At 36.7% G+C, this 23,446-nt stretch overlaps 1 protein-coding gene across 3 annotated transcripts in view; it reads left to right on the plus strand.

Moving 5' to 3' along the window:
- col16a1 (collagen, type XVI, alpha 1) overlaps positions 1–20,810 on the plus strand; it is a 101,403-nt gene extending 80,593 nt beyond the window's left edge. For all 3 annotated transcript variants that reach the window (XM_067361395.1, XM_067361397.1, XM_067361396.1), the window contains 25 exons: positions 740–817; positions 2,771–2,815; positions 4,126–4,170; positions 8,168–8,221; positions 9,029–9,082; positions 9,217–9,270; positions 10,056–10,100; positions 10,452–10,505; positions 10,829–10,864; positions 11,165–11,227; positions 11,426–11,497; positions 11,626–11,679; positions 13,285–13,329; positions 13,545–13,589; positions 13,981–14,034; positions 14,579–14,632; positions 14,933–14,983; positions 15,089–15,178; positions 15,274–15,309; positions 16,487–16,531; positions 18,871–19,068; positions 19,331–19,394; positions 19,520–19,696; positions 19,789–19,866; positions 19,954–20,810. In XM_067361395.1, coding sequence (XP_067217496.1) covers positions 740–817; positions 2,771–2,815; positions 4,126–4,170; positions 8,168–8,221; positions 9,029–9,082; positions 9,217–9,270; positions 10,056–10,100; positions 10,452–10,505; positions 10,829–10,864; positions 11,165–11,227; positions 11,426–11,497; positions 11,626–11,679; positions 13,285–13,329; positions 13,545–13,589; positions 13,981–14,034; positions 14,579–14,632; positions 14,933–14,983; positions 15,089–15,178; positions 15,274–15,309; positions 16,487–16,531; positions 18,871–19,068; positions 19,331–19,394; positions 19,520–19,696; positions 19,789–19,866; positions 19,954–20,150 — 1,788 coding nt within the window. In that variant the 3' untranslated portion in view covers positions 20,151–20,810. The remainder of the gene's footprint in view (positions 1–739; positions 818–2,770; positions 2,816–4,125; positions 4,171–8,167; positions 8,222–9,028; positions 9,083–9,216; positions 9,271–10,055; positions 10,101–10,451; positions 10,506–10,828; positions 10,865–11,164; positions 11,228–11,425; positions 11,498–11,625; positions 11,680–13,284; positions 13,330–13,544; positions 13,590–13,980; positions 14,035–14,578; positions 14,633–14,932; positions 14,984–15,088; positions 15,179–15,273; positions 15,310–16,486; positions 16,532–18,870; positions 19,069–19,330; positions 19,395–19,519; positions 19,697–19,788; positions 19,867–19,953) is intronic.
- The last annotated feature ends 2,636 nt before the right edge of the window (positions 20,811–23,446 follow it).

Raw genomic sequence — 23,446 nt, forward strand, 5'->3', positions numbered from 1 at the left:
CAGTAACGACGCCGTCGGTTTTAACATATCAGTCTCATCCTTTAGAAATGCATGCACTTCAGATTTGCTTTCGCATCGCAGAACACAACATCTTCTTGACATGTCGACAACACAAACCAATGAAGACCATTGGTGGGCATGCAAATTTGTTACAAACCTATGGAGGTTCTTGCAGGAATTAAGACTGGAATTACTGATGACTAGTTTCAGTCAATTCAGAATCAGTTCTTTCTTTTGAGAGACAATAACTGCATTATCGTGCATGTTGCAGACTTTTTTCCATTCACAATCAGCTGCATAAAATGTAATATCCAAAAAAGCATAAGAGAGGCACTTTTAACTAGAAAAAACACTTAACTGCATAAATGACTTAAAACCATGATGAACAGCAGCATAGGTAGTTAAACAAAGGCTCTCACTGAATCAATTAATCATTCTTTAGAAATGGTTCATTTACATGAATGTCCAAACGACCCAGTTCACTAAATGAATCAGAATGCTAGAAAGAACACATTAGGGAAGTGTTATATCATGCGATGCTGCTACTCACTGGAAAAAGTAGCTTGTGATTTATTTTGAAAGTAGCTGAGTTACTATCACGCTACTAAAAATTGTAACTTATTCCATTGTGCTGACACAAAAGACTTCCCTTACATCACATAAAAGTCATTATTTTCCTCTTCAAAGTGTGCAAGCATTTTTTTGATTGTAACCCTTTATGTCGGCTCAATGTTTTTAGACGGGTAACAGCGGTCAGTGTGTTGGTGCACCAGGGATTCCAGGATACCCAGGAACCCCAGGAGCCAAAGGAGAACCGGTAAGAGATTCAGATAACCGTTTCATTAGGGGCTTTTGCTCTGAATAGTTATAGGAACTAGCCACTAGAAATTGGTTCCCAAGAACTAATTTCTCCCCCGGGCCATGTTCTTGGTTGCAGTCACACTGGAATAGGAACTCTAAAGCAGCCAACAGCGGCATCTTTAAAGGGTTAGTTCACCCAAAAATGAAATTTCTTTTATTTATTACTCACCCTCATGCCGTTCCTCACCCGCAAGACCTTCATTAATCTACAGAACACAAATTAAGATATTTTAGTTTAAATCCGATAGCTCAGTGAGGCCTGCATAGGGAGCAATGACATTTCCTCTCTCAAAATCCATTAATGTACTAAAAACATGTTTAAATCAGTTCATGTGAGTACAGTGGTTCAATATTAACATTATAAAGCGATGAGAATATTTTTGGTGCGCCAAAAAAAACAAAATAACGACTTATATAGTGATGGTCGATTTCAAAACACTGCTTCAAGAAGCTTCGGAGTGTCGAATCTGCTGTTTGGAACGCCAAAGTCACGTGATTTCAGCCGTTTGGCGGTTTGACACACAATCCGAATCATGATTTGACACAGAAGAATCATAATGCTCCGAAGCTTCCTGAAGCAGTGTTTTGAAATCCGCCATCACTAAATAAGTCGTTATTTTGTTTTTTGGCGCACCAAAAATATTCTCGTCGCTTTATAGTATTAATATTGAACCACTGTACTCACATGAACTGATTTAAATATGTTTTTAGTACATTAATGGATCTTGAGAGAGGAAATGCCATTGCTGGCTATGCAGGCCTCACAGAGCCATCGGATTTCAACAAAAATATCTTAATTTGTGTTCAGAAGATTAATGAAGGTCTTACGGGTGTGGAATGGCATGAGGGTGAGTAATAAATGACATTATTTTCATTTTTGGGTGAACTAACCCTTTAAGCACGGTATTTACAAACGCTAAAAAACGGTGGACGGAGGATGCCGTGATCACGTTGTGTTTGTTGTATGTTGTGGGTTTCGTGATAACGGAGATGGAATGTAAACGCATAATTTATGCGACTGAAAGAGCAAAAAGTGGGGCTAAGAGACGAAATCTCCTATATTTCAGTATTACATATCATCTAGGCGGAGAAAAAAACACAACCCTGCAAACAACAGGTATATATGCAGGTTATCGCTGTTTTCCATGTTTGTGAAGTAAATATGTTTACACGGCTTTTTAAAATTGCCGGGTGCCAGTGTTTGACATGCGTTTGACCAATCATTGTACACTTACGTCACAGATAGTTCCTATAGTGCTGGTTTAGACCCTACTCTGAAGTAAGAGTTAGTAAAGGGGTTCCTATAAATAAAATCGTTCCTGCGATGCGAACACGGCAAAATCCGGGTACTTCAGCAAGTAGTTCTAGGAACTATGAAAAGGTTCCTCCGGTGCGAAAGGCCCTATTAGTACCAGTGCCAGTTAGAGATGATAAAAGAGCTCTGGTGCACCCTAACTCTTGCTATCAACACAATACTATAATTTTATAAGCAAATATGTTATAATAATGATATATAACACACTCAAAATCTATTATTCTGTCCCAGATCTGTGTTATCAGAGGCTTAGGAATAATCTGAAAAGGTGGGGCTGGGGGGACACATTTATAAACCTTATCATCTTGACTCATGAATATTAATTAGGTGATGTAATGTATGCCCAGTCATCCTAAACGATTTGCTGAAAGCCAATTAGGTGGGCGCTAGGCAAAGTAGCATTACTTACCGCCTGCACATTCATTCAGTTCACTGCTGATGCAACCAGTTGGCAGAGGCTTCTGCTCGGTCTTAGTCATCATGCTGAATTGCCAGTAATGATTATTTTCCAAAAAGGTGTCCCCCCTAACCCAGCTGTAATGGTTGTTCCGCCTATGTTCTATAAAACATTATCCTTGTCTGTGTTCACTGTAGGGTCCCAGAGGTGAGCGAGGACCCCCTGGTCTTGTTGGAGCCCCGGTAAGTTTCCTCTTTCCCCCAGATTGTCTCCCTAAAAGGCAATTTCTGGCAGGATTCCCGTTTTTTTTTTAGCCCTCTTTTCTGAGACTGAGTGACCTCAGATGGCTTTACAGTACAGTCCGTATCATAAGAGACAAACCAATGCTGAGATCTTGTTTCAGAAGTGCAGCATACGGTGAACTGCTCTGCATGACTTAATTTAGTCATTAGCATTTATTCCCACGATGCAGTGTTTGTTTGCACGATCTATTTTCTTTCAGGTTCAGTGTTTTCAATTAGGACAGACCAAGAAGTAAAAACAGCATAGGAGATACTATTTGCTGTGAGGTTAGAGAGCCCCCTACAGGTTTGGAAGAGAAATGCAGAAGGTTTTCCAAAAGAGTCCCAAACCTGTGTCTAACCTAATTTCAAGATGGAAATGAGAATTAAGACTTTGTGCCCGTTTTAACTTGTGTGCACTGGCTGGGGAGGATTCTTATTATAGACCAGGAATCTGCAACCCTTTTTGATATGAAGTGCCTTGAATCATTTTTTTTTTTTTTTTTTTTTATCACTGTGCAATGTGTTAATGCGCACAACCTTTTTTTGTTGTTTTAAAAAAATAAAATAAAAAAATGTTAATTGATCTAATTGATCAAAAGTGACAATAAAGACATTTACATTGTTACAAAATATTTCTATCTCAAATAAATGCTGTTCTTTTAAACATTCTATTCATCAGAAACTCCTGGGAAAAAAGTCAGTTTCCATTCAAAAACAATTTAAGCAGCACAACCTTTTTCAGCATTGATAATAATAATAAGAAAAAGTTTCTTGTGCAGAAAATCAGCATATTAGAATGATTTCTGAAGGATCATGTGACACTGAAGACTGGAGCAATGATGCTGAAAATTCAGCTTTGATGTCACAGGAATAAATTGCATTTTAAAGTATGTATTAAAATTGAAAACATTTAAATTGTAATATTATTATGCTCTGACATTTGTATCAGTTATTGCTCTGCAAAAAAGCAACAAATGGAACAAACTCACTGAAGCCCATAGAAAGTTTATTGTGATTCACTTAGAGCTGTGCATTGGTCCGCACAAATTGTTTGTCCGTAATGCACAGTTCCGTTGTGCGTCATCACACTTTAGTACTAACATCACATTCAGTTCAAAACAAAGTGAAACAGGCTGCATGACAATGAGAAATGAAGAGGTAGATTTAGGACTTATTAGGATTGCTTGTATTTGTTTGTTTGTTGATTTTGCCCATTATAAAGGAATATGTTTCTCTTATGTTGTTCTCTTATTATCTGTCTTTCATAGGGCAATATTGGTTTCCCTGGTGCTCAAGGACCCCCTGGCCTGACTGTAAGTCAAAGCACACCAACTCACGATCAGCTCAAACAAACACATTCAGAAGATGTTTAATTACCTCAGAAAAGCAGCTCATCTTCTCTCGTGCGGCATAATAAGTGCCATGACATAGAAATAAAACTGTACTGTTGTGGTTCTTGTACAATTACCTCTACATAGCCATTGCGTATGTGGTGCTGACAGGTTATTTTGCAACGCCTAGAATGGCATGTTTTAGCAATGAATTGGTGAATCGAGTCTGAGTCAGAATGGATTTTATTTTAATGTCGTCCAGCTTTATGCTTTGTGAGCTTTATCTGACTCTCTTTAATGTGCTTCAATCGAATATGAAACAACAAACTCAGCGGTGTAGATTTTTTTTATTTTCCTATTAGCACACAAAAACAGAAAATAAAGATTTACAGTATAGGCTGATGTTTTCCAAATTGAAATTTTCTGTGGAATTGATCCACTAATAGAATGATATATAACTGAACCACTGAGGAGACTGTGCAGTCAGCAAGATTCAAGAGAATAACAGAAAGGCAACAGAGAGAGGGGCATTTTTCCTCTTTATTTCTAGCTTATTATTCAAATACTGCAGCCCTCTCCTATTTCTGTTTAATGTACAGAGACGGCTATAAGTGAGCCATTATTAAGTTCCTGAAGAGTCTAAACATTGGCTCTGTGACAGTTTCTTTCAGTTCTTTCTTGGTTTATGTGATATTTCAACATCTGGCTCAACCAATTTGGAACAGACTACTTTAATCATTCATAAATTAAACAAGTTAAAGGGGACCTATAATGCCTATAATGACCTAAGATGTAATATAAGTCTAAGGTGTCCCCTGAATGTGTCTGTGAAGTTTCAGCTCAAAATACCCCATAGATTTTTTTAAATTTATTTTTTTAACTGCCTATTTTGGGGCATAATTAGAAATGAGCCGATTCAGGGTGTGTGGCCCTTTAATTCTCGTGCTCCACGCCCTAAGAGCTCAAGCTCGCCTTAAACAACATTAAAAAAAGTTCAAACAGCTAATATAACCCTCAAAATGGATCTTTACAAAGTGTTCGTCATGCAGCATGTCTAATCGCGTAAGTACAGTGTTTATTTTGATGTTTACATTGATTCTGAATGAGTTTGAGGCTGTGATCTGTGGCTAACGGCTAATGCTACACTGTTGGAGAGATTTATAAAGAATGAAGTTGTGTTTATGCATTATATTTAAAAATGAAAGTAGCGACGGCTCTCTTGTCTCCGTGAATACAGTAAGAAACGATGGTAACTTTAACCACGTTTAACAGTACATTAGCAACATGCTAACGAAACATTTAGAAAGACAATTTACAAATTTCACTTAAAATATCATGATATCATGGATCATGTCAGTTATTATTGCTCCATCTGCCATTTTTTTGCTATTGTTCTTGCTTGCTTACCTTGTCTGATGATTCAGCTGTGCACAGATCCAGACGTTAATACTGGCTGCCCTTGTCTAATGCTTGAACATGAGCTGCAGTGGTGTAGTCGGGGCCATACGCACGCATACGCCGTATGCTTACTTTTTGCTCAGGGCTGTTTGCGTATTACGACTTGTAAGGATCAGTATTTGCGTATACCCACTTGTTTTTTGCTTGGAAAGTCCATAAAATATTCTCCTGTTAGCTTCCCCCTTAACTGTGCGTCCAATGCTGTTGTGTAAACTCGCGATTCTTTGTTGTAATTGGTGCATGAGCACTTCTGTCATTCTACATTTGCCCGCTCATCATTGTCTGCTAAAAAAGGCTTCACAGTGCGTGTTCGCGCTGCAGTGAGAGAACTCCGATCAAAGCTACTCAGTGTTTTGAGCCGTGCATTGAGCACAGATCTCTCACTGCAGCGGTCACGGCGTGAGAAATATGGTGAATAAATAAGACTTAATTAATTATATAGCCTACATCATGCGTTCGGCGCTTTTATAAGCGCTAAGTTCCCGTACAAAAGACCATCAGCGCAACTGAAGCTTGTTAATTTAATGCATGAGTGGTGCGAGAATCATAAACATGCGCTACTCTGAATCTTATCACGCTCCAAAAGTGTGATACGATTTCCACGAGCCATCCCGACACTGATGATAAAATGTGCGATCCATTTGAATTATATTGAGAGTTAAACACTTTAAAACGCTATAGAGAAAGTCAAACGTGATCTAGACTGATGGACAAAATGAACAGAAGTCTGAAAAGAGGACAAACATCACCTTGCGCCAACATTTATTAGGAAGCTTTTTAAAATATTCATCACCCACCCTTACTAGAATTTATATCGTTTTATTGTAGTATTTATGGTAAATTTGGCTAACTTGTAGAATTTATAATCTATTAAGGGAATATTTTCACTAGATTTATATTACACCTGTGACATGTTCTGTTGTTTCTATTGGCTATGTGTAGGTTGCTATTATTTATAATAAATGCTATGATAATGGAAAATGATATAGTTTGACTTCTTATGACACAATGAAGTAGAAAATTCAGTCAAACTGATAAGCTTACATGTGCATAAATAATATAAAACTGAGTTTAAAGAGGTTTCCGGGGAAACAGCTCTATTTCTGCTGTTCCATAAGCGCCACCTACTGACAGAGAGTGGATTAAATTTCCATTCAGCCTGATTACTGTTTTTGTTTGTTTGTGACCACATTTTTATACTGTTAATAAATTAGATTTTGAATAATTTGCTTTTTTTATACCCTTTTGAATAAAATGAAACTTTAATTTCAGATATATCACTTTTCACAGTGAATATAATTCCAAAGCAGCATGTTTAAATAAGTCAAACTGTAAAACATTAAAAATGACAACCAATTTTAGAATGCACTGTATTAATTTGTATTTAATGAAACATATTACTAGTGAACAAAAACATAAAAAATATTTACTGTTGAGTTTGTTTGTTTGTTGTTGTTGGTTTTTTTTGTTTTTTTTTTGGGGGGGGGGGGTAATAGTACACCACTTATTTTTTTAGGACTACACCACTGATGAGCTGGCATATGCAAATATTGGGGGCGTACACCCCGACTGTTACGTAACAGTCGGTGTTATGTTGAGATTCGCCTGTTCTTCGGAGGTCTTTTAAACAAATGAGATTTATATAAGAAGGAGGAAACAATGATGTTTGAGACTCACTGTATGTCATTTCCATGTACTGAACTCTTGTTATTTAACTATGCCAACATAAATTAAATTTTTGATTCTAGGGCACCCTTAAACAAGTTTTAGACTTGCTGCTGGTAGCTCTTAACTTCATTTTTATTATTTATGCTGTTTTATTTTATTTTTTTATGACATTGCGGTCCATTTGCCCTTGACTTAACTAAATAAAATATCCCTACAAAAATGTTGTTTTCTTCCCACATGGCATACATTTACTTACAGTTTTCCTCAATCAATTTTACCTAAGGTCAATGCATTTAGAAAAAGTAAATTAGTAAATAGGAACAATCAGTCTAGGAACATTATGAACTGTTTATGTTAATCGTTTAAAGATCATTGTCCTTTCCTTAGGGAAATGTGTTAAATCGATTAAGAAAAAAAAAAAGATACAACTCTAAGTGTTGTATCTATGCAGGAAGCATTTACTGATTGATCATCCAATATGATATTCAGCTCAGGTCTACACCATATTCATTATGCTTGCATTTGCTAAAAGGCATGTTTTGTCCCGTTACTATAAAGGAAAAAACAATAAAAACAAAAAGCATCATTTGGCTGTGTTTCTGGAATACAAATGACATTAATTCATTTTCCTTACTTTCAACCCCTGCTTATGAAATAAATGGCAAGCTTGTGGCAGATGTATAAATTGTTTTGTATTGTGATTAAGTTTAAAATTATCTGAACTGCAAGGCAGTGTAACCATAAGTATTCTCCAACAAGACCAAAAAGGCTGCTGATTAATGTGTGATATTATAATATTAATATTTTTGCTGGCTCTGTCTCTAATGCCTCTTTGCTTTTTTTTTAATCAAAGGGTCAACAAGGTCAGAGAGGCACAGATGGGCTTCCAGGACAGAAAGGTGAACAGGTGTGTCAACTTAAAGTATGTCTTGAGTAATTCAGGAATATATGGGTCAATGACATGACATGCATATTTTTTGTCCAAGTGCATTATTTCCTTTTAAAATAATTTGAAAAATTCATGACATACATCACTTTATTCTATAAAACCTATTTAGTTTGAATTCATTTTTATACATTTAAATAATACATATTATGTTTTGTTTTCTTAAACCCCCCAAATGTCAGGTGGTGCAACTGTCTGGACAAATGAAAACTATGAAATAAGAAAACTATTTAAAATGTTGTCTTAATAATAATAAAAAAAGATACTATGGAATCATTTTAGGTTCGAAACCTTTCAAATAAACTAATTTCATAAATATCAGTAGTTTTAAAGTTGTTGAGATAATTGAAAAACTTTGTCCAGCAATTTGGCACAACTCCAAACATGGCTCTTTTATTACGAATTGACAAGGACCCCAACTGATTCTTGGGGCAGAGTGAAAAGTTTTGTAGATCTCTCTCAAATACTGATTAAAAACTGCTAATTTCAAGTATAGGTAGGTTGGTACATTTTCCATGTCAGCTGGTACAACTAAAGTATATACATACAACAATTTGGTTTTAACGTCTGACATAAAAACAGTCAAAAATGAATTTAAACATTTTTAAATGTTATTTAACCACTGAAACTTGCTTAAACACATTGTTCATGACTCAAAAATATGCATTATACACAATATCAGTTTTGAAATTAATAATGACCCGTATGGTAAAAAGGTGTCAATGTACAGTTTGCTGTGTTATTGAGTGGTTTTGTTATTTTATCAAGGGTTCAGCAGGAAATCCTGGCTATCCTGGAACTATGGGACCACCTGGACTCCCTGTAAGTGGAATCAACATTTTTCGCAATTGACCAGATGCAGAGGCATCATATATTAGTGTTTTGTGACAGGTGGGATAACTGTTGGATAACTAAATGTTTGATTGGCAGGTTAAAATCGATTTTCCTTTTTTCAGGGACTTAAAGGAGAGCGTGGCAGCCCAGGCACTGTGGGACAAAAAGGAGAATCAGTAAGAATGCTGATGTTAAATTTACAGTGTCACACAGTACAAATGTCTTAAAAATCATGTTTAAAAATCATGTTTAAATGTGTAAAAATACTCTATAGTTCAAAAATTTTGGGTCGGTAGGATTTATTATGGTTTCTGAAAGTTTCTTATGCTCACCAAGGCTGCATTATTTAATCAAAACTACAGTAAAAACAGTAATGTTGGAAAAATTAATATGATTTAAAATAACAGTTTTTTATTTAAATATATTTATAATGTAATTTATTCATGTGATGCAAAGCTGAATTTTCAGCAGCCATTACTCCAGTCTTCAGTGTCACATGATCATTCAGAAATCATTCTAATATGCTGATTTGCTGCTTAAGAAATATTTCTTATTATTATCAATGTTGAAAATAGTTGTGCTGCATAATATTTTTGTGTAAACCGTGATGATTTTATTCAGGATTCTTTGATGAGTAGAAAGTAAAAAAAAAACACCATATATTTAAAATAGTAATCTTTTGTAACAATATAAAAGCCTTTACTTTCATTTTGATCATCTTAACTTCTCCTTGTTGAATGCAAGTGTCAATAAAAAAAAATAAATAAAAAAAATCGTACTGATTCAAAACTTTTGAATGGTAGTACGCACATGATATGCACAAAAAAATGCTCTACTCTTTTCAGACCCCCTTAACCCTTTATTCTCCTTTTATTCTGAGAGTTCAAGTCACACAGGAACACACAGGATATCTTATAATGACTTCGTAAACAGTGTTTGAAACTTTGCACTTGTTTTATAGGGCCCACCGGGATCTCCGGGTTATCAAGGACCAGTTGGACCAGCAGTGAGTAAACATCTAGTTTTAAATGGTTCATGTATACTCTGACCTTCAATAGCACTGCACTTCATTGGTTGTCTTTTTTATCATTGGCTTTTTCAAAACAAACCCTTATCCCTTAGATGGGTGATAATCATGCACAGTATATATCTTAGAAGCCAGATTCCCTTTTGTATTCTCTTGTGAGTAATAGCTCTCAGATCAAACAAGCAAGCTTCAAACACTTTAGAGATTCAATGTGAAAAACTGTTAGGAAAACACTGATTTATGTTCTTTCCTTTCTCAAAAAGATTCAGCTTTATTCTCAAAAATGTGACAATTTGTAGTGTTAAACAACATACGTTTCTTGACCGGCAGGGTCCTAAAGGGGAAGCTGGAACATCGGGACCCGTTGGACCAAAGGGAGATCAGGTATGAAAGCATGTTACTGATATGATGGCAACAAAAATCATTCTTTCTATATCCATCATATCCCTTGATATCCCATTCTCGTGACACCTTATTCTTTCATAATACGATATGTAGAGCAAGTTGTTCTGTTTGCGTTTTCAAATTTATAAGCCCAAGATCTGAGAAGTGTTCAAAACACATACTGTTTTTTCCTGGAAAATAAATATTTATAACTTTGTGTATCCACTCATATTCCCAGGTGGATCACCTTCATTTTGTTGCTGTGATTTTATAACAGTAACAGTGATGCACACAGTAACATTTCTCTCATCTTTTGTTTTCAGGGCTTCCAAGGATCCCAAGGATTCCCAGGACAACCGGTGAGTCATTTTAGTCATTATCAGTCATCATTCAGTCACTATTTCCCTTACCTGTCATATAGAGTCCTCCCACTCGCATTCTGGTATGGGACACCATTTTTTCATAATCCAATCAATTCCTGATGGATGAAGTCAAGTTTCTCCAAACATTTTTTTTTTTCATTCAATAATCCTGTTTCATTCGAAAATTGAACAGAAATAGAATTAATATTGACGTCTGAATTCTGAAATAAGCCTCATATCTCTGTATATGCTAATGGTACAAACCAAGATCTCTTGCTGTTGCCTTCATGTCTCCAGGGTCCTCCAGGTTTTCCGGGAAAAGCAGGTCCTCCGGGCCCACCAGGACCACAGGCTGAGAAAGCAAGTGACAGTTCTATAATGCTTGAACATACATTGATGAATGAAATTATACCACATAGATGACATTCCTCACTCGCGTCAGATATAAATATATAAGAGCAATGACATTTGATGGATGATTCACCATTAACATTCACCATATGTGGAATGTAGATGCTCCTCTATAAAGCACTCACCTTACTTTATGTACTCCACTAGGGTACTGCTGGAGTTCAGGGCTCACAGGGACCCACAGGTCCCCCAGGATCACCCGGATCCCCAGGCATGCCTGTGAGTATTAGAATCCTCTGGATAGACTCCTATTACAGCAAACATTCAGCCTATCATGTCTCTGTAATAATTAAAACTTTGACTAAACAATCATTTTGTTTTGCTTTGCATTTTGTGTTTGTTTAAAGGGACCACCTGGAATGGAAGGACTAGATGGCAAAGATGGAAAACCAGGTTTAAGGGTCAGGAAAGAAAAAAAATAAATATAACCACATGTATTGTATTTTTGCTATATATATATATATATATATATATATATATATATATATATATATATATATACACACATATATTATGAGCAATATCACACAAGTAGCTATGTGATATGGCTGTATATCAGCACGGCTGTGATTCGGCAGTAGGTAATCACAGCATGCTGATATACAGCCATATCACATGGCTACAAGTGTAATATTGCATTTATACAACAGTTCGACGGCACGAGAGTGTAAATAAATAATAAATAACAACGGAGTGTCTTTAAACCCTCTTTTGTGCAGAACTACTTCCTTCTGCCATGGATTCAAATCTCAAGTTCACATTTTAAACAAGCCTTCGTTACTAATTCTAAAACATCACTTTAGAGCTAGAAATGAATGTTGAGTCGCTTCATTGAAACTCATTGAATTTTGTACAGTATTAATGAGAGAGAGAGAGAGAGAGAGAGAGAGAGAGAGAGAGAGAGATTGCCCGAGCAAGCATTACCTGTGTCTGATATAACATTCATTCTTCAGGTCAATATCCATAATATTATATCCATTTTAAAAATCCGTTTGAATGTCCGCTGAGGAAAGCGATCTTTGTATTTGTCCTTTTTACAGTTGAGGGAATTTTCCATAACAGTGCTAAAACAACATCCTTTGTTTACAAAAGTCCCTTTCAATTGAAAAGTCTCTTGCGACCTACTGTGAACGCACTTGTAAAGTTTGCCGCCATCTAATGGCACATTAATGTAACTTTCACTCAATCCATATTATGCACTAATGGACCCTTTCTCAATACCAAATACAATATATTATTTATATAAAATAATATTTATTGAACAACAATATTTAAATTAACAACAATAGCCATTATAAATGACAATAGGAAATAAACACAATTGTACAGTTCAGTCAAACAAAAGTACAAAAGCAGTGCTCTACAGGATGCAAATATAGCCTTTATATTAAATTATTAAATTTATCATAGCCCAATTCGATTTGCTGAGGAGCAAGTAATAGATTAATAAGACTAAAGATTGCCCGTAATTTACGTACCCAAAATTAATTATACCTACTTTTTAACCACTATAAGAGCCAGCATCAAATCCCCAAAGCACTGGCTGATATGAAGCTGTTCTCGGCGGATACACGAGCACTGAATGGCCGCTGACGGCCTGGAGCTCGCATCTGTGAAAGCATCAACACAAATATTAAAATAGGTGCTATGATTAAATATGAATCACATAATTCCTGTCTAAACAACTTTATTCTCACCTAAAAACTCTTAAAACTACAGTTTGTGGTACAATAAGTGTAGTATTTGTACAATACAGTGGATTTGCTCAGCCGCCATGACAGTTGCTTCAAGCGTAGTGATACAAACAGTGAAAAGGTAGGAGTGCTGTTATCACTAGAATATCACACGGCTCTCCGCCAATCAGATTTGAGAACTAGAAAGAACTGTTGTATGTGTATATATATACTATATATATATATATTATATAATATATATTAATTTGTCTTGTTTTTATCGCAGTTGTTTATATTTTTCTCCATCTCTGTTTTATTCTCACAATCACACAGGGTGAACCAGGACCAGCTGGCCCTGTCGGACCCAGGGGAATACCGGTATTAACCGTGCCATATTTTCCTTCTTCGTTTTCACTTTCCAAGTTCATTGTAGATTTTATCAGTGACACATGAATACAAAAATCAACAGTTGGAACAAAGCCTGGAACAAAGAACAAAGTCAACTTTAATTAAGTGTCTCTAAGGAGGAGCCTGACTTGCTTTGGACTTCTCTGATTGGAAGAGGCTCACTGTATAACTGTTTCTCATTCCAGGGTTTCAAGGGCATCAAAGGGCACACAGGTCTCCCAGGAATGAAAGTACGAGCCTTTTCTTGAGTTTCATAGCCTTGTCATTATTTCTATTTGAAAAGTTTAGTGCATGAATGAATAAAAGATGAAAGTTTCCATTGATCCTATCTGTAAAGCTGATGTGTGTAATGTTTTGATGTTGTAATACTTTCTCTTAATGAGCAGAGACAACCACAAATACATGAGCTGAAAAGTGTAATTACTGCACTGTTTATGTTATTCTGTCTGTTTAAATGGCCCAACATGTCAACTTTGAGCTCAACCTATGGCGTAAGCTTTGGGTGGGACTATAAGAAAACTGATCGGAAACAATCATTATTTTTTTTAAACTTGTCTTTTTACATATTTATTTTTCTCTTATGCTGCATTACCCATCTCTTTTCCTCATTGTTATCTGTAGGGAGATAGAGGGCCTCAGGGACCAGCTGGAGCAACAGGAAGGCCTGGTCTAGAGGTAAGCTGTCTTCTATTAGATATATTGCCACTGCACCTTTAAATGTGCTATAGATTTCTCTACAAATGCTCTATAGATTTCAGATCACGAAAGAATGCTTTCTGCACCCTTAAACCAGAAATATACTCTATGTAAGTAAGCAAACAAAGATGCAAATGCTTGGCCAATGTATTGCAAGCATGTGATCCGTTTGTACATTCCTAATGTGTGTTGTCATGTGTTGCGGTAACAAATCTCAGTACTCAAGGGAGCGACTGAGTTAGCTCTTTCTTGCCAAGCCATTTCATTATTCTATTCAAACAGAGATGAAGAGGCATACTTATGTTTAACTGATTTGTTCAGGAATATCAACTTTAAACATATGCTTTATCATGATAGTAATTAGAAGACAATTTACGCTTATGTCCATAATAAAATAAGGTGGCGGCGGCAATATTTAAAATATAAAATATGGCACCGCCAGCAATCCTGAGAATGCAACACATACTTGCATCATGCTATGAATTGTGATCTGACACATATCTGGATTTTACTTGCATTTCAGGGTGATCCTGGTTCTCCTGGACCTCAAGGACCACCTGGAGCTCCAGGACATATGGTAAGTATTTGAAATGTTTTATAATCTCTCCTTTAGTTTGTACATATGCACTACCATTCAAAAATCTAACGATTTTTAAATATTTTTGAAAAAAGTCTCTTGTACTCACCAAGGCGGCATTCATTTATTAAAAGAACAGTTTTCTATTTTAATATGTTTTCAAAGCTGAATTTTCAGCAACCATTTGCAATAAAAGTATTAAAAAAGGGAATCTTACAGACCTCAAAGCTTTGAACAGTAGTGTACAGAAAAATCCATTAAGAATGTGATGGCATAATGCTTGCAATTGGAAATTTCTAGGGTGCTGCCGGATCTTCAGGGCCACCGGGACCAGTTGGGGCACCTGGAGTGGTGAGCAAAACTCTCTTCTGAAACCGATAATGTGTCAGTGATGTTTTTAATGAGTTGAATGCTTCATGTCTTTGTTGAATGCTGTGGGTTTTTGTTCTTTACTAGGGCATTAAGGGAGAAAAAGGTGAGGCAGGAGAGAGAGGACAGGCTGGATTACCTGGCCCTCCAGGGATGCCAGGTCATCCAGGGCAGATGGTCAGTAGCTAAACTTAGTTTGTTTACATTAATATTTACCATAAGTTTTTTTAGATTGTTATTAATTTATTCTTTCAAACACTTTTTTTCTGTAGGGTGAACCAGGAAGTGATGGAGCGGCGGGTAAAGACGTAAGTGTCTCCTTTATTAGCATCAGTATACGACCTTAAAAACACAATATACAACTTTGTAAACATGTCAATCATTCCAAAGAATCTGTATCCCAGTTGGTACAAAAATGTGTTTGACTGTTGGATTTTTTCCACTGCCTCTCCCTCATATAAAACAGAATTACTTAAATTTGGACAGATATAATCAGTTACAGTGAATTTTTAGTAATGTGTTTACATGACACAAACTTTAGATTAAAACAGGTAAATGCCAGCTGTCTTACTCGGAATTCTGGAAACTTTCTAGAAACTTTATTGAATTATTATTACTTTCGATTAACGGATAAATGCCAGTTTTTCCTTTGCATTTTTGTCATACAGACAACAATAATGTCAAAATTATCCCCAGTCACATTGATCTGCGAAAACGACTAAAAACGCTGTATTATCCGTGCCAGGCCAGTAGTTGGCGACGTCAGTTTGTAAAGAAACACTACGCACCTGTTGACTGAACATGTAATACACATGCACATGACGTCACCATTTTCACAAATTCTCATTTTTGTAGTTTACAAGGAGACAATAACGGTATTGTTTTCAAAAAATTGCTGCATCCAAACTCGCGTATCGTAGAAAAAGTATGTTCTATATAGTATGAATATGGGTAGTATGAATGAAATTCAGACGTTCTACATTTGGCATGTTGTTCCTGTCACATGACCTACCAGCATCAGTTGCATTGCTTCACCACTGCCATTCATAAATCCCCTCCTGTGGCCTCATGGGATAGTAAAGTTTCCATCGAATGCCCACTCTAGAATCTACAGTAGGTGGAAGTAGTAGGTCATCTGGGGACTTTTTGTTTTTTTGAAAACTACTGTATGTATTCGGACATACTCGTACTCTTTTTGGCTGTTTTATTGCTAAATTTTCAAAACTTTCTAGAAGCTTAATTGGATTACTATTACTTCCGATCAACAGATAAATGCCAGCTGTTTTATTTAGAATTCTAAAAACTTTCTAGAAACATAATTAAATCAGGTTGGTTAATTAATTACTGTATATTTACACATTCATAATTGAAATATGGCCACATTGTAATTGATAAAGGTATGTTCTTGTGCAGAGACACAATGGTTATTACTGCAAAACTCTGTACTACTTGTCCCAGTTTCACTCTAATTATTTGTAACCGCAGGGAGCCCCAGGCCTGCCAGGAGAACCCGGTCTTCAGGGACCGAAGGTAAGGTGCATTGTTTTCACATCTCTGTTATTAATGTCTTTGCACCATTGAACGCTGTCATCTTTTCACATGCATTTGGATACATCTTATTCAGGCATAAGAGAGTGTTTCCCCCTCCCATCAATGTGTGCTCAACACACCCTGTTAGTTTTTGTGCTTACATTTGTACAATGAAGTTGTCAGGTGGCTCCATCTGCAATCACAAGAGCCTGTTATCTAACCTCACTTTGCCTTCCCTCATCTGCCACAGTAGCCTGTTTGAACACCACTCTCAGCTTACATAGTGACACCATTATGCTCCGTAATTAAGCCATACAGGAGCCTCTATCTGTCACTGTGACAGGACAGCATTGTCAGGTTTTTGAAGTTTAGGCTTGAATGAGGTGAGAGCAGTGCTTTTCCCCCGACCCATTAGCAGAAGCCCTTAAATGTGTAAACAAGTGACTCGACTACTACATGTACAACATCAGTATTGGGAATGCTACTTGAAACTGTAGCTTTACAAGCTGCTTATAAATTAAAATATTAAAACTGCCCTACCCTAAACTACACTTTAGCAAAAAGTAGCTACATTGAAGCTATTAAAGGTGCAATGTGTAAATTTTGGGAGGATCTATTGACAGAAATGCAATATAATACACATAACTATGTTTTCAGTGGTGTATAAATACCTTACATAATGAACCATTATGTTTTATTACCTTAGAATGAGCCACTTCTATCTAAATACACCGCGGGTCCCTCCTTCATGTCAAGTTGTCATTTTCCGCCGGCTACAGCAGCCCTAAATGGGCATACACTCTGCAGAGCACGTTTCATTACTATGTTGTTGTTCTTCTAAATAGTTTGTGTTTTTAGAGGCAGCTTGTATCTTCACTATGTTGAATACGCATGATGAAGTATTAGTAGTAGTGGTTGTCTGGTTTATTAGCAGCAGAGACCGTTCTTTGTTTGTTAGAAGTAAGAAGAAACCTCTTCACTGGCTAACATACTCTCTACTGTCTCAGACGACATCTTTGTCTCGTGTCAGCCAGACGGCCACCGTATCTTCTCTTTGTGATATTTAAACATATTTTAATACAACTATTAGCATTAATCAACATTTGAAGAGATAAGTTAGTACTAAGTGCAGCCAATGAAATTAGACAAGGTCATAATTTATAAAGCCAAACTGAAAACATAACAATAAACAGCAGCAACTAAATATATATACAAAAAGAAGACATGAAATGCAGAGTTAAAAACAAACAGAAAAATTGTTTGTTTGTCTATTTTAGGCCATTTTCTAAATGAGCCATGGATTTCAGTGAAAAAATCTTGCTTAGCTACTAAAAAACTAAAACTATTAAAAAGAAACATTTTGGTTAATTAAAATAAAACAACAAAAAAAAAAAAACTAAAAGAAAATATCTTTTATTAATGCAATAAAATAAGCTGAAGTTAAAGTACCAAAATTAAATTAAATTAAATAAAAATGGATCAAAGCTAAATATACATTTTTAAAAAAGAATAAAAAAATCATTTAAAAAACGAATAAAAATGACAAAAACAACAAAATAAAGCAGTTGAAACACTGTTTGAAAGATAACACGTAAACATATCTATGCAGAGATCATCTCTTCTTCTGCTCTTTTTCTTGTTGTGCCGGTTAGCAAACAGCGTTGCATTACCACACGCGCCCCCTTCTGGATTGGAGTGTGGATTCCCTGTGACTGACTGTATTCGTTGTCTGACTGTATGCACCGAACCGTGACGATTCGGGACATATATGTACTTTTATTTTACTACAGTGTACATAGTAAAATGGAGTTTTGTGAGGAATCAATAGCATATTTATTTTGATGTGAATAAAAACAAAGCTCTGAGGGACAGAAGTACAGCACAGCACAATACATTATACTGTCATACTCCACATTTTCAATGTTTTAAAAGCAAAGGAACACTACAATACAGGCCATTAAAGCTATCCCTCAATCATCTGTAGTCTACCCTGAATAAGCTATATTGATTAATCAACAGCTAATTTACAAAAAAAAATAGTTATATAAGAGTATATAACCAGCAGAGGGCTTTTCAGGATGTAGAAAATTTACAACTGAATGCAAACCAGAATGAAATAGGCCATAATTATAGCGTTCACTGTATTCACGCTAGTCACCCTTATCATAAAAGTAGATAGGATGGACCTTGAACATTTTTGTTTTGTGGACTGTATAGTGCTGAGTTTCTATATAAAGCCTATTATGCAGTGCTATTACAGGGATCATTGAGTAGCCTGTGGTCATTGTCCTAGAGTCACCTGTGTGATAAATCACAGCTGCTCCTTTGATCCTGTCCAGGGTGAATCAGGGGCTGCAGGGCAAAGGGGACCCCCGGGAGAGCGCGGACGTCCCGGCCCACCAGGCGGAGGCTTTGCTTTTGGCTCCAAAGGACCAGAAGGGATCATAGGACCAGCCGGACCCCGTGGCGAAAGAGGAAGCCCTGGTTCACCTGGACCAGCTGGTACCCCCGGAACACCAGGAATCCCAGGGAATGATGTGAGGCTTATTCAGTGATGGCACACAGTAGGGCTGCATGATTAAATCGGACAAAACCACAATTGTGATATATTGGCTTAGTGTATCACAAAGACTGTGATTTAATCTTAAAATATGTATGTATGTGTATATATATACTCTGCGTATTTCAGAGTGAAGCAGAGTTTTATTACTTTTATTAATTGACAGAAACTGACTATTGCTGAATAGTATATGCAGTATATGAGTATTTTAACTTCAAAATGTTTTTGTTTTTTTTCAGGCTGTTGTAAACTATGATGACTTAAAATCCTTCATCAGACAGCAGGTCATAAAGATCTTTGACGGTGAGAGAACTTTAGTGACCATACGTATCTGAATGCTGAAAAATGCACTTGAACTGTATTTTTAGATGGTTTATTTCACAGAGAAAGTGTCTTGGTTGGTTTTCGAAGTTTATTTGTTCCCGCAGAGCGCATGGGCTACTACATGTCACGAATGCAGATGCCTGTGGAGATGGTTTCATCCCCTGGCCGACCAGGACCCCCAGGGAAAGATGGAAATCCAGGTATCCAAGGTCCCCCGGGGATGCCGGGCCGCCCTGGGCAGATCGGCCGTGAAGGAAGGCAGGGACCCATGGGTCCACCTGGTAAGAGGAACTAATGTGCTAATGTTTCCTACAGCGCTCCAATGTTCCATTTGCCCAGTCTTCCATATGGATGCTTTCATATGTGTCCCCAGGTACCCCTGGTGTAAAGGGAGAGAAAGGAGATAAGGGTATAGGAGAGATGGGAGACAGTGGCCCTCCGGGTGCTCCAGGTCAGTTTTCAAATATGGAGGTCATTTTCCCAACTTTATTCTTCTGTCATACTGTAATTTCTTTCTCATTCCTTCCATCCCTCTAAGGTGTTCCTGGTCCTCCTGGTTATGGTAAGATGGGACCACCAGGTCCTTCAGGTCAGCAGGGCATCCCCGGGATTCCTGGACCTCCAGGACCCTCTGGACAGAAGGGAAAAGATGGCCGTTGTCACCCATCAGACTGCATGAGTATGCCTGTGGAGTACAATCCCAAGGGCCCGTCTCCCAAAGGTCCCATGTACTAAAAGATGGTTTAAGAGAAATAAAAGATGGAGGATGGTACCCCAAGATTGACATTCTCACAATTACCTACCTGTACCTGCTAAGGCTTCTGAGAAGATCCATGGAGAACCAAAGGATTAATGTGCATTTCCTTTCCACATGATGCAATGCCAAAACACTGGTTCACCACGAATGGGGGACATTTGTAAGTTATTGTCTGCTGTTGAACCAGTGAAGACATCCCAAACTCGAGTGCCTTAACCCCTGGAAACTGTCCCGTAATGCCACGCTTGCGTCAAACTGTTTTTATGCTTTATTATTACAGTAAATTGAAGACTTTTAGTTCCCTGGACATATAAGGTGTTGAAAGTCATTACTGGTGCCCAGATTTATTCATCATTCAACATTTTCATTTCTTTACTAGCCCCCACAAGATATATTAGTTGTCTTTTGGCACTTCACATCAGTCTTCAAGGCCCTTTATTATATTATAAAGCAATATTCTGAGCTAAATACATGTTAAAATCATCTATGGCATATGAAAGCTTGTTTCCGACTGCCATGAAATGAAAAAAAAATAAAAAGGGAATTGTGGGTTTATATCTCACAATTCTGATTTTTTTTTTCTCTGAATTGCGAGATATAAACTCACAATTGCAAGTTATAAAGTCAGAATTGTGATATAAAATTGTGAGTTTATATCTCGCATTCTGACTTTATAAAATACAATTGTGAGTTTATATCACGCAATTCTGACTTTATAAATCACAATTGTGAATTTATATCTCGCAATTCTGAGAAAAATAGTCTGAATTGTGAGATATAAAGTCAGAATTGCATGATAAAAGCTCGCAATTGCGAGAAAAAAAGTCCGAATTGTGACTATATCTCGCAATTCTGACTTTATAACTCGCAATTCTGACTTTATATTTGCACAATTCTGACTCGTAATTCTGAGAAATAAAGTCAGAATTGTGAGATAAAAAGTTGGCATTACCTTTTTTACATTTTATTTAGTGGCGGAAAAGGCTTACATAATGGCATGCTGTTGATTACTGCAGGGATTATTTTGACTTATACACTGCTTATGAAAAAAAATTTTATGGGGCAAACGTACAAAAAAAAAATATTCTTCTGTAACAAAATGAGGAATGAATCAAACTATTTTTCTGTAGAAATCGACATGATGCCAAAGATGCTGTTGATATGACTTGTATTGAATCAGGAATATTCCTTTAATAATGTTTTTGTGAGGGGGTGTTTTGGCAGCTGCTAATTTTGTTATTTTACTGCTTTGGCAAAGACAATGTGGCATAAATATCCATCTGTTTCCAATGAATAATTCCTTCCATAGTGTGAGCCATTTCATATAAAATAGTTTGACGTTATCATTAGAGGCATAGATACAGTTGCCCTAATTAATTATGTTAATTATTCAAAATGAATTTCCCCAAGGGCTTGTGTTGTACATATTCATATTTATATGTAATGGCTTTTTGTACTTTTTTAAAAACTGACATCAGCATGCCAGCCCTTTTTATTGTCGTCTCAGATATTTTGGAAAAATGTTATAAGCTCTAAACAAATGGATGTTTTGTAAAGGTAGGTTTTATATGCAATTTTGGGTTAGAAAGCAATTTTGTGATGTATCACCGGACGGAAAGAGATTTTATTTTTATAAGAGTATTTCAGTGACACCTATCTCTCGATGAGCTCTGTGATGACATCTCCTCCTCCACCACTCTGGACTCTTAAACTTGAATTTACATTGATATACTGTACCACTTGCAGCTGAACCATCATGTGCTTCTAGAACACTCTAATCTTACATATGCTTTGCTAAAACACACCAGAGCCCCAACCATCACAGTTCAGTCATCTCTGAAGCGAACGGCATCTCTGATTCTCTGCTGCGTCAGCCAGTCTGATGCTTTTTACACTCTGCACTTTATCACTCCCTCAGACTGTATGCGTGTGTGAGTGTGTGTGAAGACAGAGAGAAAGAATCTGTATCTATATTGGGAGGATAGCTGAAAAGTTTAGCAGACCCATTTACAATTTTCAAATTACACCTTTTTCATGAAGTGACAGTATGCGCATGCCAATTTCAGATTGGCCTTTCAATCTTTTTTTTTTATCCCAAGCTTTAAAAAATCTCCCCCTTCATCATGCAATTCATCATAGTGCTATTTGTAAGTCAAGTCATTTGTGTGCAAATTTTTTTTTTAAAGAAACTTAAGAGAAGCAATAAAAGTTTTGAAAGCAGTTACAGTATATGGACTCATTCACTCACAGGTTTGCCAATCCCAAAGCTGCATACATATATTATATATCTTTAGTTTGTAGCCATAGCAACAGATTTGTTTTCAAAGGATGACTAAAATGTCTTGAAATGCTTGAGCCCAAGGGTAAAGAGTTTCCAGTTACATTTTTAACATTTTATATCACAGCATATATGATGATGGTGATTCATTTGTGCTCCGAATCTTCCTGAAGCAGTGTTTTGAAATCGGCCAGCACTAAACAAGTCGTTATTTTGTTTTTTTGGCACTCCAAAAATATTCTCGTCACTTTATAATATTAATATTGAACCACTGTACTCACATGAACCGATTTAAATATATTATTAGTACCTTTATGGATCTTGAGAGAGAAAGTGTCCATTGCTCCCTATGGAGGCCTCATGGAGCTATCGGATTTCAACTAAAATATCTTAATTTGTGTTCTGAAGATTAACGAAGGTCTTACAGGTGTGGAACGGCATGAGGGTGAGTAATAAATGACAGAATTTTCATTTTTGGGTGAACTAACCCTTTACGAAAATGTGATACGAGAAACATGGTGTGTCCCAAATTACGCAATATACACTATCCACTTTATCATACACCTGTTCAACTGCGTCTTTACACAAATATCTAATCAGCCGATCACATGGCAGCAACTAAATGCATTCAGGCATGTAGACATGGCCAAGATGATCTGCTGAAGTTCAATTTGAACATCAGAATGGGGAAGAAAAGGTGATTTAAGTGACTTTGAATGTGGTTGTTGGTGCCAGACGTGCTGGTCTGAGTATTTCAGAAACTGCTGATCTACTGGGATTTTCACACACAACCATCTCTAGGGTTTACAGAGATTGATCTGAAAAAGAGAAAACATCCAGTGAGCAACAGTTCTGTAGGCGAAAATGTGTTGTTGATTCCAGAGGTCAGAGGGGAATGGTCAGACTGGTTCGAGCTGATAAAAAGGCAACATTAACTCAAATAACCACTCGTTACAGCCGAGGTTTGCAGAAGAGCACCTCTGAACACGTCCAGCC

This window comes from Chanodichthys erythropterus, chromosome 15, assembly GCF_024489055.1.
Source record: "Chanodichthys erythropterus isolate Z2021 chromosome 15, ASM2448905v1, whole genome shotgun sequence".
Lineage (NCBI taxonomy): Eukaryota > Metazoa > Chordata > Actinopteri > Cypriniformes > Xenocyprididae > Chanodichthys > Chanodichthys erythropterus.